The sequence below is a fragment of the Neofelis nebulosa genome, chromosome 15 (genome assembly GCF_028018385.1).
Source record: "Neofelis nebulosa isolate mNeoNeb1 chromosome 15, mNeoNeb1.pri, whole genome shotgun sequence".
NCBI lineage: Eukaryota > Metazoa > Chordata > Mammalia > Carnivora > Felidae > Neofelis > Neofelis nebulosa.
In genome coordinates, this window is record NC_080796.1 from 19,145,671 (window position 1) to 19,163,704 (window position 18,034).

At 39.3% G+C, this 18,034-nt stretch overlaps 1 protein-coding gene and 1 pseudogene across 2 annotated transcripts in view; one reads left to right on the forward strand and one right to left on the reverse strand.

Annotated features, from left to right (window-relative positions):
- Positions 1-14,017, reverse strand: part of KIFAP3 (kinesin associated protein 3) — a 173,052-nt gene extending 159,035 nt beyond the window's left edge. The window contains exons 1-2 of one of the 2 annotated variants that reach the window (XM_058701729.1): positions 13,905-14,017; positions 12,290-12,409 (exon numbers count right to left, since the gene is read on the reverse strand). In XM_058701729.1, the coding sequence (XP_058557712.1) occupies positions 12,290-12,369 (80 nt within the window). In that variant the 5' untranslated portion in view covers positions 12,370-12,409; positions 13,905-14,017. Of the gene's footprint in view, positions 1-1,723; positions 1,977-12,289; positions 12,410-13,904 lie in introns of those variants that run through there. The other variant, XM_058701730.1, reaches the window with a different exon arrangement.
- Positions 14,018-16,594: 2,577 nt separating this feature from the next.
- Positions 16,595-17,527, forward strand: LOC131495808 (large ribosomal subunit protein eL6-like; annotated as a pseudogene).
- Positions 17,528-18,034: the final 507 nt, after the last annotated feature.

An 18,034-nucleotide genomic window follows, 5' to 3' on the forward strand; every position in this document is an offset into this window, starting at 1 on the left:
CATGAACGGGGGAGGGGCAGAGAGAGAGGGAGACACAGAATCAGAAACAGGCTCCAGGCTCCGAGCCATCAGCCCAGAGCCTGACGCGGGGCTCGAACTCACGGACCATGAGATCGTGACCTGGCTGAAGTCGGACGCTTAACTGACTGCGCCACCCAGGCGCCCCTGGTTTTATTTTTTGAACTTTAGATAACACGGCTTTTAAAAGAATAGATTGGGAATTATGCCTAAGGGTCCATACAGGCACAAGAATCTAATAAAAACTATATTTTGGCACAGTGTATTACACGAAAACAAACTGCTGGTATAATAGTAGCTCTTCACCTAGAACAATCTTGAATCTGAAGTTGAAACAGAAAGAATTTACTATTTTCTTCTGTCACGAAATTTTCAATCAAGGTATTTTACAAGATCAATGTAGGCAAAATTCAGTGAGGAAATAAATACTGACTATATACTAGTTATGATTACATACTACTACAAAAATTTACTGATAAAGTCTTGTTATTTGACAGTTTCAGATATATTCATATACAATGAGAAAGGCAGGCAATATATGCCTCAGTCCTGCAAAGACCATGCAGTCGGTTGTAGGATTTTACAATTGTTTGAATCCCTTTTAAGAATTGATTAAAGTTTAGAAGATCTTCCTGTGATGATTAAGGCCATCCCAGGCCAGGATAAATATATTCAGTAAAAGCATATTATGACTTGAAATAACGCCACCACATTACATGGCATGTTTTATCTTTTAAAAGTATTTTCATATTTGGTCCACATATTTCTCATAAGGTAATATTTGCCCCATATTTAAATAAGGAAACTGTGTCCAAAAAAAAAATAATAATACATGTGACTCCCCCTGTGTATTTTACCCTGTCACTAACAGTGACTTAACTAATGGAGAAACAATGGAGAGTCCTACTTAAGATTGTTTTCTATTGGATCACTGCTAACTCTTGGTCCAATGACAGGTATCCTTTTTCATCAGGGATGACCTTATCTTTGACAGGAGTCAAATAAATAATCCCCAAAGACACAATTTTCTTTAAAGAGTAATTGATACTACAGATATTGTTAAACTAAAGAAATTACGGCCTGCTGCAGGACAAGCTCCTGAACAAACCTCTTGATAATTATGAATCTCCTACAAAAAGTATACTATATACATGGCAGTCAAATGGATGAAATGATTGAAGAAAGCAGAAACAGGCTGGAAGGAACCATCTCAGCCCAGCATCCCATAAAGTAAAAGCCACTTCTCTCTTCTTCATCGCTTCAAAACCCGATGGCAGTGAAGCCCAAACAGGAGACAGAGAGCAGAGGCAACAGAAGACTTCATTCTCAGGCTCCCAGGGGATTTATTCTACTAGGGAAAAATGGGGAGTCCAAGTCGGGGTGGGAGGTCAGGAAGACGCGGTTTACACAGCGCTTCGCCCCTCTCCCGAGACGGATGTGGCAAGGAAACCATCTGCAATGCTGTCAGGGTCCCGCCAAGCCAGGTAAGAGGCTGGGGAGCCTCGCACCCCCGAAGGGCCCTTTCCTCTTTTCCCCAGTGCTCCTTTTCCCTTTCCTTTCCGTGACTCCCCTCCGCCTTACCCCCGGTTTCCACCTCTAAGATCCTAGCTTTGCCCACTGTCACCTCAAAGCCAACCCAAGGACCTCTAAGAATATCTTCAGGGCCTCGCAAGGAAGGTGGGACCGAGCCTCGGGGAGTGGTCACCTTTTGAGGTATCTGGCGTCCTCCCCTTGCATGGCGGCGGCGACGGTGGCGTGGGGAGGATGGGGGTGTCTGAGAAAGCCGGCGGAGCTATTTCCGGGGACGGTGGCCCAAGTATCCCCACACCAAAGGCGATGACAGTCCCGAGGCCTGCAAGGCGGGGCGGCGGTGGCGGCGCTGCGGTTACCACGGTGAGGCCGCCGGCTCCTCCCACAGCTCCTAGGCCCCAAAACACTGGAGGGACCCAGACCCGCCCAGAGCCGCCTCCGCCAGCCCCGCCTCAAGGCGCATGCGTCCGCTCCGGCGCGCCCGTGTGCGCAGGCTCAGTATGAGGTGCCGGCCCCTGGGACTAATCTGACGCACCCAGGAGCAGAGCGTGAAGGTTTCTGCGGCAGATTTCTGCGGGTGTGGTTCAGGAATGGCTCCCTGATCATCGCCCCCTTGAGGATGGAAATTGGAAGAGTCATCCCAGTCGGCCTACACGAAATTTCAGGTCCTAGCTTCAAATAAGAGAAAGGGAATCCATTAACCTTTTCATTAGTGAATGCAATAGAGCAGCTCAGACCCCCGCTGATAACCTGTAAAGTGAGGTTTGCGTTTGGAGGCATTGTGGAAAAGGAAGTGCACTGATTGCACTGAGAAGCTCTATAATTTGTGGAGATGAGCTGACCTTCATATAAAATGAATACAATTAATATCACCTTTGATTCACTGCAAATCTGTGACTTCCACTTTGGTATTCTGAATCTAGAATGCACCACCCCCCACCACGCGGCCCAACAAACACACACGCAAAAGAGCTCCTGAAATGCCAACTTCTGCTCTAATTATCCAAAGGTAATTTCGGAATTGTTTCCCCTGAGGCAGGCACCTGTTGGCAATGCAGGCCACAGGGAAGAAGAGCTGTTTTTGAACCTTAGCAAGTAAATGTCCCCTGCTTTCAGTTCTACGCCCATAGGGTCAGCTATCACATCTATGCAAATGACTTATGTTCATTTATTCAGTAAATATTAATTAAGGGTCGTCTTTGTGCCAAACACCAAACCAGGGTCTAGGGTTACAAAGAAGACACCAACACTTCCTTTCCTCACCTGTGATCTTGTCACTTACTCTCTTCTAGTTATGTATTTTCTATCACCTTGGGCCATGTCTACACAGTTGTTTCGTTGCTTTTCTCAAATGCAGTTAGTTGATACGGTACAGTGCATAGAATGTTAAATACAAGGACACAGTCCATACCTGCCAAGAGACATTATTTTTATTTGTCTACACATTCACACCAGCTACACTATTTCTGCCAGTGTTGTAGTCATTCTCTTAGTCTTCCAGAGAAGAATACTTGGAGATAATTTTGACATCCTCCTCTGGATCATGTGCTCTTATTTAACTATTACAAAATTCTATCCTTTCTTTCTTCAAGATACTCCTGCAATCCAGCTTTTCTTCTCCATTCTCACTTCCATTCATCTATCTACTTCATACCCAGAACTGCACTTCTTTTCTAACAGGATTTCCTATCTTCTGGTTTATTTCCTAAATATTCATTCTGGAAAATGATATGAAATTTTACAAATCATCATTTATGTCTGGATTACCTTAAAACCCTCACAATACCTAAAATTGCCAGATCACAATAGCCATTAAAATGCATGGATAATATAACAAGCATCCTTGCAACGTAAGCTTCTTGAGAGCAAAGATGATTTTTGCTGTGTTAACCTCTGTATCCTTAGAACAGCACCTGGCCCATAGTTGGCAATATATAAATATTTAGAGCTGGAAAAAAAATGCATATCGGAGCTTGGAAAAACAACAAGAATCTAAACAAAATGCCCAGAGGACAGAAAGGAAGATAGATAGATAGATAGATAGATAGATAGAGCTGAAAATAAGATAAACTGAAACTGGGACTGAACTAGGGAGCTATTAGTCTGTAACAGGAAAAGTATAAGATGAGCCCGGGCATTTTATGCTTGCAGGTAAAGAAATACTCAAAGACTAATGGGATTGTGTCCAAAAGACACTGGTCAACTTTGGGGCAATTTATACCAAAAGGAATAATAACTGTGGTTGATTTAACACATTAATAAGAATCCAGGTGTCTATGATATTATGCAATGATTGATAGAAAACCGGAAAAACAAAATTTCATTTTCATCGAAGGCAACAACTACCTCAAATCCTTACTCTGAAAATTGGTAATTAAAGGGAAGAATTAAGCATTTGATTCACTTCTTCCCTAATCCATAAAAAAAAAAAACAACAACCACCACCTATAATTTACCTCCCCTTGGTAGGCAAAATCTCTTTATATAAAATGCCACTAGTAACAGAGAACAATAATTGTAAATGGTTACTGTTTTGCAAGCCCCAACAAATGATGGATTCACCTATACCTCATTGATTTATTACAAAATGATTTGAAATGTGGCAAAGTTTCACCCCACAATTTACCTGATAATTCCAAAGGGGGAAAAAAATGTTACTTTACATGGAGAGATCTGTCAGCATCATAAACAAATAAGCAGATAGCATCATTAATAGTGGCAGTACCTGATAGTATATGCAATAAAAACACAATAAATCATCCATTAAGTATTCTTGCCAAAAATTAACCTTAATCTAACCAAACTGTTAGATCTCATATCCAGTAATAAATAATGAATATGATCCTGAAAAACAGAGAATATACTTAATTGGATATCAAGATATATTATAAGAAAATAATAATGACAAGCATAGGAATAGAACCCCAGGGGAACAAAACAGAGAACCAGACTTATGCATATATGTAAATTTTAAGTATGAAACAAGTCAATTCTCAGATCATTATGGAAAAAATGTATTGTCAATAAATAATTTCAAAGCAATTTGTTATGTACATATAACAAATTAAATTGGATGTCTACCTCATACCACATGCAAAAACTGATTCCACATTAAGGGCCCTGGGGGGGGTGGTTCAGTCAGTTCTTTAAGCATCTGACTTCGGCTTACGTCGGGATCTCACAAATCATGAGTTTGAGCCCCACATTGGGCTCTGTGGTCTCCTCACAAAGCCTGCTTCGGATTCTCTGTCTGCCTCTCTCTCTGCCGGTCACGTGCACTCTCTCTCAAAAATAAACATTAAAAAACAAATTCCACATCCAATAAACCCTTAAATGTAAAAATCAAAACTTTAAAAACATTCAGAAGCAAATGTAAATTATTTTTGGACCTTCAGTTAAAGACATATTTTTTAAACAAAATACAGAAAACACTAAAATTGATAAATTCACTGCACTAAAATGAGTAACTTATGATTATCAACAAGACACCACAGAGAAAGCGAAAAGATAAACCAAAAAAAAAAAAAAAAAAAGATACACCTAATTTGCATCACATAAAAACTAACACAGGATTAAATTAAGACTATTTGAAGATCCCTTATGAATAAAAAACTAAAAGATAGACAACCTGATGGGGAACAATGGAGAAAGAAGATAAACAGGAGATAGAAATAGCAAGAAAGAAACTAAACAAAGCAAGAAGAGTGCTCAACCTCAGTGGTAGCTAGGAAGATGCCAGTTAAAGCCAGAATCAAAAATTAAGAAGTCTGAATGAATACACCAAGTGCTGGTGAAAGTGTGAAGCTGGAAATTGTTTACTAAATATTTCAGGGGTGAGTACTTTGGGATTACTACTTCAGAATGAAATGTGTTGCATTGTTTTGTAAAGTTAAACAGGCATATACCCTAAATCGCTACAATTCTGCTCCTAGTTACATAGCTCAGAAAATTCTAGCACGTATGCACAATAAGGCTTGTTCTAGACTTATCAGAGCAGTATTGTGAATAATAGAAAAAGAAAAACCGAAAGAGAGCTCCAAAGTAATCTGGCAGGAGAATGGATGAATACATCTGAATTATTTGTATACAATACAAATTGTATATTATACGGTATTAAGCAGCAGAGAAAGTTTATGAACTAGAACTACACAAACCACGTGGATGAATATTAGAAACATTTTACTGAATGAAAAGAGCAAATTGCAGATTACATACAGTATAACTTTTTAAATTTTTTCAGTATAACATATACAATAAAATGGATTCTTTTTGGTGTGCAGTTCTATGCGTTTTGATAAGTGCATAAGTCATGTAACCACTACACAATCAAAATATAACACAATTCTATCATCCTTTCAAGTTCCTTTGTGTTCGTTAGGATTCATCCTATTCCCCAACCCCAGATTCTGGTAAGTACTGATCTGTTTTCTGTTCCTACGTTTCCTTTTCCAGAATGTCATCTAAATATAATCGTATGTGATGTAGCCTTTTAAGCCTGATTTCTGTCACTCAGATAATACATTTGGGAGTCATCCATGTTGTGTTTCAGAAATTTATTCCTATTTGATTGTTAGGTAATATGTTACTTATGAATGTACTGCACTTTATTCATTTACTACTTTTGGGTTCTTTCTAACTTTTGGTGACTATGAATAAAAACACTATAAACATTTACATACAGGTTTTTGTGTGAGCTAAAGTTTTCTTTTCTCTTGTATAAACACCAAAGAATAAGACTGCTCAGTTTATGGCAAATATATGAATAACTCTACAAAATTGGCAAACTGTTTTCCAAAGTGGCTGGGCCATTTTGAATTCCCACCGATGATGGAGGAGTTCAGATTGACCCACATTCTCACCAGCACTTGGTTTTGTCAAGGTTTTTTGTTTGTTTGTTTACTGTAATCATCCTACCAGGTGTGTAGCCATTTGATTGAAGTTGTATTTCCATGGTGATAAATGGTATGAGCATCTTTCCATGTTCTTATTTACCATTTGTGTACCATGTTTGAAGTCTCTGTTCAAATACTTTGTTCATTTTTATGGTTTTGCTACATTTTCAAACTGATCAGGGATAGCGGCAGACAGAGATGTAGAGAAATTATTGATTTATGAAATGAAAGGCCATAATTGAGATTTTACAGGTATATATAAAAATGATAAGGAAACACTGTACATAAGTTTACACTGACAAATTCAACAACTTCAAATGGGCAAATATCTTGAAAGACACTTATTATGGAGAAGAAGAAATAGAAAATGGTAACCCTATACTGTTAAAAATTTTTGTAAATCTGAGTCTAGTTAACACACAATGTTATGTTAGTTTCAGGTGTATAACAGTGATTCTTCATGTCTGTAAGTTATGCTATCCTCACAAGTGTAGCTGCCATGTGTGACCATATAATGCTGCTACAATACAATATTATTTATTTGAATCTTTTTTTTCTTAGCTAAAGTTTTATCTATTTTGCTTATCTTTTCAAAAATCAGCTCATGGTTTTGTTGATTTAAAAAAATGTTTTTTTAATGTTTATTTCTGGGAGAGGGAGCAAGAGAGACAGAACATGAGCAGGGGAGGGGCAGAGAGAGAGGGAGACACAGAATCAGAAACAGACTCCAGGCTCAGAGCTGTCAGCACAGAGCCCGATATGGGGCTTGAACCCACAGACAGCGAGATCATGACCTGAGCTGAAGTCAGACACTTAATTGCTGAATCGACTGGTGCCCCTTTGTTGATTTTTTTTCTGTTGTTTTATCTAGTCTTTATTTCTGCTTTGATCTTTGTTATTTTTTTTTTCTTCTGTTCTCCTGTTTCTAGTTACTTGAGGTATAAGGTTAGGTTGTTTATTTAAGATTTTTCTTTTTTCCTGAAGTAGGCATTTATGAATATAAATTTCATTCTTAGTACTGCTTTTGCTGTATCCCATTCATTTTGGTATATTGTGTTTCTGTTTTCATTCGTTTCAAGATATTTTTTGATTTCCCTTTTGATTTCTTATTTGACCCATTAAGTTGTTCAGGACTGTGTTAATTTCCACATATTTGTGAATTTTCCAGCTTCCCTTCTGCTATTGATTTTTAATTTCATTACACTGTGAAGATACTAGATATGATTTCAGTCTTCTTAAGTTTATTAATACTTGTTTTTTAACCTAACATGTGATCTATCCTGTGATCTATCATTCCTGGAGAATGAGAAACGTGCACTTGAGAAGAATGTGTTCTCTGCTGTTGTCAGATGGAATGTTTTCTATATATCTGTTAGGCCCATTTGGTCTATAGTGTTGTCAAAGTCTACTGTTTTCCTATTAATTTTGTCTGGGTTTTCTATCCATTATTGAAAGTGGGGTACTGATATTTCCTATTATTATTGTATTCCTATTTCTCCTTTCAGTTCTGTCAATATTTGCTTTCCATATTTAGGTGCTGTCATATTGGGTGCATATATATTTATAATTATATATTTTCCTGGTTGTCAGCAGAGCTTTATTCCTTTATGGAGGCTCTAGAGGAGAATCCATTTCTTTGTCTTTTTCAGCTTTTAGAGGCCATCCACATTCCTTTACTCATGGCCTCTGTTCTCCATCTTCAAAGCCAGCAACAGTGACCAAGTCCTTTTCAAACTACCATCTTGCTAGTCCGCCTTCTGTCATCACATCTCTCTTTCTTTCTTCTTCTTTTTTTTTTTTTTACATTTATTTATTTTTGAGAGACAGAGAGACAGAGCACAAGTGGGGAGGGGCAGAGAGAGAAGGAGACAGACTCCGAAGCAGGCTCTAGTCTCTGAGCCATCAGCACAGAGCCTGATGTGGGGCCTGAACTCACAAACCACGAGATCATGACCCAAGCCGAAGTCGGACACCTAACTGAGCCACCCAGGCGCCCCTGTCATCACATCTTTCTAAGACCACTGCCAGGAAAGGTTTCCCTAAAGAATTTTAAGGATTGTGTGGGCCCACCCGGATAATCCAGAATAGTCTATCTTAAAAAAGTCCTTAACATTAGTCATATCTGCCAAGTCCCTTTTGCATATAAGGTAATATATTTACAGGTTCCAGGGATTAGGATGCGGGCATTTTAGGGGGAGGACGAGAGCATTATCTTGCCTACCAAAACACCCACTATACTGGTTAATTTAAAACATCAGACAATACCAAATGTTGGCAAGAATATGGAGCAGTTAGAGTTCTATATTGCTTGTGAGGATGCAAAATGGCACAACCATTTTGGAAAACAATTTAGCAACCTCTTCAACAGTAAGCATAGATCTACCACGTGACCCAGTAATTCCACTTCTAGATATTTACCCAAGAAAAATGAAAACATATGTCTACAGAAATGGGTGTCCACGAATGTTCATGGCTGTTTGCGTAATAATACAAAACTGGAAACAACCCAAATGTCCATCAATATATCGATTGATACAAATGGTGGGATATTCACATTATGGATATTACTCAGCATTAAAAAACAAACCTAACTGCTGATATACACAGCAACATGAATAAATCTAAAAATATTATGGGGGTGCCTGGGTGGCTCAGTCAGTTAAGCATCCAACTTCAGCTCAGGTCATGATCTCATGGTTTGTGGGTTCAAGCCCCATGTCGGGCTCTGTGCTGATAGCTTAGAGCCTGGAGCATGTTTCAGACCCTGCCTCTCTCTCTCTCTCTCTCTCTCTCTCTCTCTCTCTCTTTCTCTCCCTCCCTCCCTCTCTCTCCCCCTCTCCCACTCATGCTCCGTCTCTCTCTGTCTCTAAAAAAAATGAATAAATGTTAAAAAAATTTTTTTAAACATTATGATAAAAGAAACAGATGGTTTGATTCTGGCAAAGAAGCAAAAAGCAAACTGAGGGCAAAGCACAAGCTAACACCCTGCACCCACCCCACCCCCAGGTGGGGGTGACATGATATGGGTGACATTTCTCTAAGAAAAGAGAAAAACAAATGGTTAACTAATAGAGATCATAGTCATTCAGGACACGAGTCTCCATCAGTTTACAACTGTCTTAATGATTAGCAAAAAAAATGCAATCTCCAGAAACCTATAGATTCAATTTCCTGGACTCTAAAGTCACCCTTGCCTCCATAGGAAAGAAAATCTTATATAATCAGTCACTCCTCACAACCCCAGTGCAGCTTTTTCTGCCTATGGGACCTGTCTCCATACTATAATAAAAACACCTTTTTGCACTGAAAATGTCTCAAGAATTCTTTCTTGGCTGTTGGCTCCCAAACCCCACTTCAAACCACATCAATATCATGAATGAGAAATTCTTCAATATATATATATTAAAAAAAAAAAGGCAGATAAGTGATTGCTTGTGCCAGGCATAGAGGACAGACAGATTGAATCAGGATGGGGAACATTTGGGTTATTTATACATTTGTCAAAACCCATCAAACTGTAGACTTAAAATGCCTTTCCTTTACTGGATATCAATTATTCCTCAATTTGGTTGTTTTAAAGGGTATAACAAACAAGGAAATTGGAAATTCGTAATCAGATATAACATAATTAAATTACATAATTACAAAGATAAAAAGAAGATTTCAAATGCCATCACTGTTTTTAAATATATATATATATTTTATATTTATATTAAATATATATATAAATATATATAATATATATATATTAATTTAATCTTTCCCTCTTATTGCAACCCAGTGGATTATAAATTTTTTGAGTGAAGAAACCAATCCCATTCAGCATGTGGAAACTGTGGTGATGGTTAAGAGCCTGAATTTGGAGTCAGAACTGGGTTAGAATATCTGATCCACCATTTATTTACTCTTTGACCGTGGGCAAGCTAAACATTATAAGCTACAATTCTCTCATCTATAAAATAAGAATGGTAATAGTTTATGTATCTTAGAGTTAATTATGATGTTAAATGAAGTAGCATACATAAATTTATAACAGGGTGATTATGGTAATGTTAATGATTGTTATTAGGTAAACTAGGGGTTCAAAAACCATATGTTAATCATGTGACTCTGAACACTTAAGCTGTGTCTTCTTCATTTAGAAAAATTGGGATAAATACCCAAAATGTAGAAGATTGGGGTGAGTAGGGATGCCTGGGTGGCTCAGTCAGTTGAGCATCTGACTCTTGATTTCGGCCCAGGTCGTGATCTCAGGGTCATGGGATCGAGCCCCGTATTGCTTAAGATTCCCTCTCTCTCTCTCTGTCTCTCTCCCTCCCTCTGCCCCTTGCCCCCACTCATGCTCCCTCTAAAAAAAAAAAAAAAAAAAAGATTGGGTGAGTACAAAATGAGTTAATCTTGCAGACCATACAATTATATGAAAATCATTATTTCAGCTTCATCTTTAAATTGGTCAACTGCATTTTTAACACTGTAGCAGCAGTGAGGCGTTTCAAAGTATTGAAGAAAGTGATTGCTACTTCTTGAGTCTCATAATTTAACATAGAAGAGAAGGAATACAAAGGCACATAAAGCTCTCTATGACAGAACCATTTAAATGCAAATAACCCCAGTAATAAACCTGCATTCCAAGGATGGTTCCTGGAGGGCTTGGGAGCTATAACAGTCAGGCTGCCTTGCTTTGGAAGGCCTTCTTGTTACTGTCACAGTTTGCCCTGACAAGCAAAACTTCCTCCTGGAAGCTTTTCCTGAACTCCAGACTTAGTAAAGTGACTTCTTCGTTCTCCTACTGCATTTACTGTATATGAAGGGCATAATTTGTTTATGCTTCTATCTTTTCTTTTTTTTTTTCCAATATATGAAATTTATTGTCAAAGCTTCTATCTTTTCTAATAAGAGTGCTTAAAAAGGTATAAAATCATGGATTTCCAATTACATTTCTAATCATAGTGCTTGGCACATAGTCACAATTAATAAATGATAACTGCTACTGTATCAGATATAATTACAGCCTTCAAGGAGCCTGTAATCACCAGGTACGTAATCACCAGTTTACTTGTATGTAAACAAATAAATGCTGAACATATTAATGCTTGTCATAATGGCAGCATGAAACAAGTAGAATGTTGGCATAAAGGAGGGAATAACCCACTCATCATGGTGGATAGAGTTAGGGTGAGGCTCACAAAGGACGAAAAAAAATTTTAGCAGAGAGCATAATTGGGAAGGAGAAGGCAATAGTACATATAAAGACACAAAAGCTTGAAACATCAAGGGATGTTTTACTAACTGCAAATAGTTTGAGGTGTTTAGAGAATTAAGTTTGAGTAAGAGCAGTAAAAATAACTTTGAAAAAGCCAGCAGGGACAAGATGATGTGAGAGAATCATCTGGTGTAAGAGAATATGATATTTGGATATTTTCTGCAGGCATGGGGAGCCACAAAACTGTTTTTATTTGTAATATTTTTATTTATTTTTGAGAGACAGCAAGAGACAGAACACGAGTGGGAGAGAGGCAGAGAGGGAGGGAGATACAGAATCTGAAGCAGGCTCTAGGCTCTGAGCTGTCAGCACAGAGCCCAACGTGAGGCTTGAACTCATGAACCACGAGATCATCACCTGAGCTGAAGTCAGACGCTTAACTGACTGAGCCACCTAGGCTGCCCGAAACTATTTTATTATAGGAAAGTCATGTTGAAATTGATTACTTTTGGCAATACTAATTGTTCTATACTTTACCACACAGCAACATAGGGCAGAGGTGAAGGAATTACATTTTAATTCTCCAAATATGATGCTTTTAAATTTCCTGATATGCTTCAAGAGTCCATAGAAAATCCTTTCTTACCTTGTGACTGCCTTTGGGATATCATCAAATGGCCATGGTGGTCCAAAGAGTCCACATCCACTGGCTATTAATGCAGCCATCTTCTCACTTTTCAAATTAATTTGAGCTCACAATGCACATCTTAGAGCAAAGAAGATTTCAATTAAAAAGGACCCTTTAAAATACATCCTCTTCTTAAGAGTGGTAACCTCTGTTTTCAACTGGTATGACATCAGACAATAACTATGACATCATTGGGTTGCTCCAAGGGTGAGGACAAGGAAGCCGGTGACCCACTAGGACAATAAATGATGACACTCTGTGCTTTTCTCCTTCCTCAGGTTCTCTTACAGCCCGAACCATACTTTGAGAAAATAGCTGTGTGGTATGTCAAGCTGGTGATTCTTAAAGACATGCAGTCAAATGAATACTGGGCACAGGGTAAGTGGAAGATGTGCGCATTTAGTCGTACATGATTTGTTCACGTACAAAACCCCAGTGTTTGTGAATTTGCGTATGTGAATGTATACATACATGTTCAGTTGGAAGTTTCCTGCAAGAAAGCATAGCTGTTGTAGCATAGCTGCTGTTACGCTTTCGGAAAAATGCACATGGCATGGTGAGGAAGAAGATCTGAATATATTCATCCAGATTAGCTGCATTTATTAACTTCACCAAAATTTGTGAGAAGGCATTGCTTTAGACTTAAGTATGCAGAAATGAATAGACAAAGTTCCTGACTTGAAGAATTGTACTAAATCCAGTAGGGATACACATAGGGTGAATAAATGAAATTCAAATACATTCTGTGGTAGAGCTATTATGTACCTCTGTAGAAATCAAGACGACTGTGGAATCATTAATCAGGCATTTAATGCCGCTTCCAAACAAGGCATTTAAGAATTGAGGCTATAGGGGCGCCTGGGTGGCGCAGTCGGTTAAGCGTCCGACTTCAGCCCGGTCACGATCTCGCGGTCCGTGAGTTTGAGCCCCGCGTCGGGCTCTGGGCTGATGGCTTGGAGCCTGGAGCCTGTTTCCGATTCTGTGTCTCCCTCTCTCTGCCCCTCCCCCATTCATGCTCTGTCTCTCTCTGTCCCAAAAAAAAAAAAAAAAAAAAAAAAAGTTGGAAAAAAAAAAAAAAAAGAATTGAGGCTATAAAGTGAATGAAATACAGACCTTACCCTAAAGGAGGAGTTCAAAGTCTATGAATAGGCAATCAGAGAACAAGTAATTGGTGTCTCAGCCATATTTCCCACACACCTACACCCCAAGTCAAGTTTTAATTGGTTGTGTTTTCTTTTTCTGGATCCTGTTGTTTCAAACCATCTTACCCATTAATCTTGTTCTTATAAGTAGATGGCACACCATCTCTTTTCAACTTATTGCTTCAATTCATAATCTCTCACAGTGAAACAAGTTCCGTGCGAGTTGTAGATATTAAGTGCATCCAAGCTCTCATTCCGGACACATTTGTTTAGTGCATATTACGTGTTCCAGGCACTGTTCGAGCTCAAGTAGAAGTCCCAACAGGGTAAATTCAGGCAATGGCTATATTAGCAACCAGATGTTTCCTCCGAAGTCTTAGTAGCAGAAAATGTATAGAGCTGTAAAGTGTATGACAACTACCACCACATACCTCTGCTGAAATGAGTTGAAAGCTATTTGGTCCCCAAGGAGTGCTCTCTCTTCCTCACCTCTTTAAGAAAGGTATTGCCGTAACATAAATGTGACATACCCTCCGGGTCATTAAGAACAGAACCAGAACTGCCAGTTCATTCCAAGTCAGTTCCTAGCAACAACGAGTTAACAATAATATCTTTGAAGTTGGGTGAGAAATGAATTTGTGCTTCTAGGGTCAAAATATACTATGTCTCAGTGGGTGACATAGTCCCATAAGTACGGGGCTGACATTAAATCACATGTTACTTGACTTTCAAGCTTTTAACTTTGATTTTTCTTTTCTTCCATTTCCTTTCCCTTCTCTTCCCCCCCCTCCTATTTTTTCCTCCCTTCTTTCCCTCCTTCCTTTCTTTCTTTTTCATGTGTAGACAGCACATGTGGCATAAAAACAACCACATTGGAAACAGAATTGTATCTGATTTTGAACATTTCCTACCAAATCTGTCTCTCTTCAATGTAGACTTTGCTGTAGCAGGAGACAGAGTAGGTATATATCAACAACCCTGAGAAATGGTTGCAGTGAGGTCAGATTCTTTCCTGTGTGTGTTAGTGACAAAACAGCTTTAATTAATTAATTAATTAATTATTTGTGACAAAAACAGATTTAAAACTCATTTCATGTTAGCTCATCTTTCAGTACCTTGTCCAGGTTGCCCTTTTTTTTTTTCAAAGAGGGAGGGGTGAGAAATAAGATGATCCTATTCCAAACTTGACAAGTTGTAAAATATTTCTCTCAAATCAGTTTTCTTTCTGCGTTTCCCCCTCATTGGGATGGTAACTGCTTTTTCTTTCCAAAAGAGTCAGGTGAGGATGTCAACATTGCTCTGAATAAAAGATGCTAGTATGCCATCACAAAAACAAAACAAAGTCGAAACAAAGTAGGGAAAACGCTGCTTGTCCACTTCCCTAAATTGTTCTCCTTGGAGCATGGTGATGTGCATTTCTTTTTGAATCATTTCGTTGATATTAAACCAGGCCCTTGTGCTTTCTAAGCAACAGAAATTGACAAGAGGCCAAAAGGACGTTTCATGCAAGGCTTTATTGGGGCTTTTGCTTGAGCACAGGGGAGGCAGAACAAAGCAAGAATCCTCAGGCTGACTCTCCCAGGAAAGGTAGAGTTTTTTAAAAGAAACTTGGGTGGAAAAGGGTGATACCTAAGCAAGTAGAAATGGGGATTTATCAGCACCTGTGTATTTTTTTTAATGTTTATTTTTGAGAGAGACAGAGACAGAGACAGAGACAGAGTGTGAGTGGGGGAGGAGCAGAGAGAGAGGGAGACAGAATCTGAAGCAGGCTCCAGGCTCTGAGCTGTCAGTACAGAGCCTGGTGTGGGGCTCCAACCCATGTACTGTGAGATCATAAACTGAAGTCTGATGCCTGATTGACTGAGCCACTCAGGGGCCCCAGCACCTGTGCATTTAAAGGAAAGGTCATGTTTCTTCATGTTAATTGCACCTGTAATTAACACGTTAAACCTCTGCCCTGGGTGTGATTTTTCCTATTATAATGAGGGGGAAAGTCAGTGAAAGTTCAGCACTGGGGTCCACCTGGGTGCAGACTGGTTTAATCTGGTTTTGCCTAATCTCCATAGTAAGCATCCTCCCAAGGATATAGAGTTTTAGGCGTTTGCTTGTTTGTTTGTTTCCCTGGTGGAGGCAGCCAAAGAATGCTGTATTTGTGGTCAGGGTTGAGGGGACCCAAGTCTAGTCCCTTTTTTCTTATCCTCACTGAACTCTGTCAGCTAATCACCATGACCAAGTTGACAAGCTGATGGAAATTCCTCCATGTGAACTAAGGAAACATTAACAACTTAAACATTTTTAGTAAGATTGATTTTATTTTACTTTATTAAAATATTTCCGTGGTTCCCAGAATACCTTTTGTTTATAGACCTTCAGATTTGGGGCCAGGATTGATTCTAAGATTATTCTGTTGCCTATACATTTGAGTTATAATATCATTAAAATTGAATAAATCTGAAAAACTTTGGAAGTTCAACTCTATCAATTAAAGAAATTCATATTCTACTTTTTTGTTTTGCTGGTTCATTAACTCAGAGCAAAGAAAAAACAAAACAGGCCACAGGAAATGCTCTCAGCAAATGAGTTTTGAATGACTACTTATAGATAAGGAGAGAAATCATCAAATAAATTGAAACTTACTCTTAAACTTTGTCATAAAGTAGTAGGTTTTGTGTTTAATTTTTTGCATGTAGGCCATTAGGGTGAAGACTATATAGAAATTGGGGCTTTTGCATTTTTTTTCTATTAAATAATACTGTCCCTTGTGGAGAGAGTAGTCAAGGAGAGGAAGATTGGATGCTTGTCCTTTATTTACTTCCACCTTAGTAAACATTTATTTTGTTTCAGTTCTATTGGTTTCTACTGGCTCAAAGGTAATTTGTTCTATTGCATTAAAAAACTATGCAGGGGCACCTGAGTGGCTCAGTCGGTTGAACATCCAACTTCAGCTCAGGTCATGATCTCACGTTTCGTGAGTTCGAGCCCCACATCCGGCTCTGTGCTGACAGCTCGGAGCCTGGAGCCTGTTTCAGATTCTGTGTCTCCCTCTTTCTCTGACCCTCCCCTGCTCGCTTTCACTCTGTCTCGCTCAGAAATAAACATTAAAGATATAGACCGGAAGCCAGGATCTTAGTTCTCTTTCCCATCTTGCAAGATGAGCGAAAAAGCTGAGAAGCCGGATGCTAAGGAGAAGAAACCTGAAGCCAAGAAGGCTGGTGCTGGTGGCAAGGTTAAGAAGGGTAACCTCAAGGCTAAAACGCCAAAGAAGGGGAAGCCCCACTGCAGCCGAAAACCCTGTCCTAGTCAGAGGAATTGGCAGATACTCCTGATTGGCTATGTATTCGAGAAAGGCCATGTACAAGAGGAAGTATTCAGCAGCTAAATCCAGGATTGAAAAGAAAAAGAAGGAGAAGCTTCTTGCTACTGTCACAAAACCAGTTGGTGGTGACAAGAATGGTGGTACCCGAGTGGTTAAACTTCGCAAAATGCCTACGTATTATCCTACTGAAGATGTGCCTCGGAAGCTGTTGAGCCACGGCAAAAAACCTTTTAGTCAGCATGTGAGGAAACTGCGAGCTAGCATCACTCCTGGGACCATTTTGATCATCCTCACTGGGCGCCACAGAGGCAAGAGAGTGGGTTTCCTGAAGCAACTGAGCAGTGGCTTGCTACTTGTGACTGGACCTCTGTCCCTTAATCGAGTTCCTCTGCGTAGAACACACCAGAAATTTGTCATTGCCACCTCCACCAAAATTGATATCAGCAATGTGAAAATCCCCAAACACCTCACTGATGCTTACTTTAAGAAGAAGCAACTGCGTAAGCCCAGACACCAGGAAGGTGAGATCTTTGACACGGAGAAAGAGAAATATGAGATTACAGAGCAGTGCAAGGTTGATCAGAAAGCTGTGGACTCGCAAATTCTGCCAAAAATCAAAGCCGTTCCTCAGCTTCAGGGCTACCTCCGCTCTGTGTTTGCTCTCACGAAGGGAGTTTACCCTCACAAATTGGTGTTCTAAATTTCTTACAAAGAACCTAATTAAATAACAGATCCATCCCTTTTGTGCCTTTTTTTTTCTTTTTTGTTTTTAATCTTTCTCTGCCCAGAGGTGTGGTTTGACTGTGCGTGCTTGTGGCATCTTGGCCTCTGCTAAGAGCAGTCGGGGTCGGAGGCTGGCACCAGCTGCAGTGGAAGCTCCACTGTGTCATCGGTTTGGATCAGCGTTCTTGCCTTCCTCACCGTCTGGCTTGCCACCCAGCACCCACCAGTAGGGAATAGCGACATTTCCCCAGTCATTACTGAGCAGGTCAGTACTGGGCTATGTGGACAAAAACTAGCTCTTCTCTTCAGGCCACAAACTTTCCTTCCTTTGAATGGGTAATACCCATTTCTCCCCCATAATCATTGCAATCTTGTATATCTGGTTTTTTAAAAGCATACATAGCAACATAGCAAATGAGTATAATTATTTACCATCTTTTTTTTTTTTTTTTTAACCAAAAAGCCCTTATGCTGTACATACTATTACACAGATGACAAACCGTGTGTTTTGGTCATTCCATA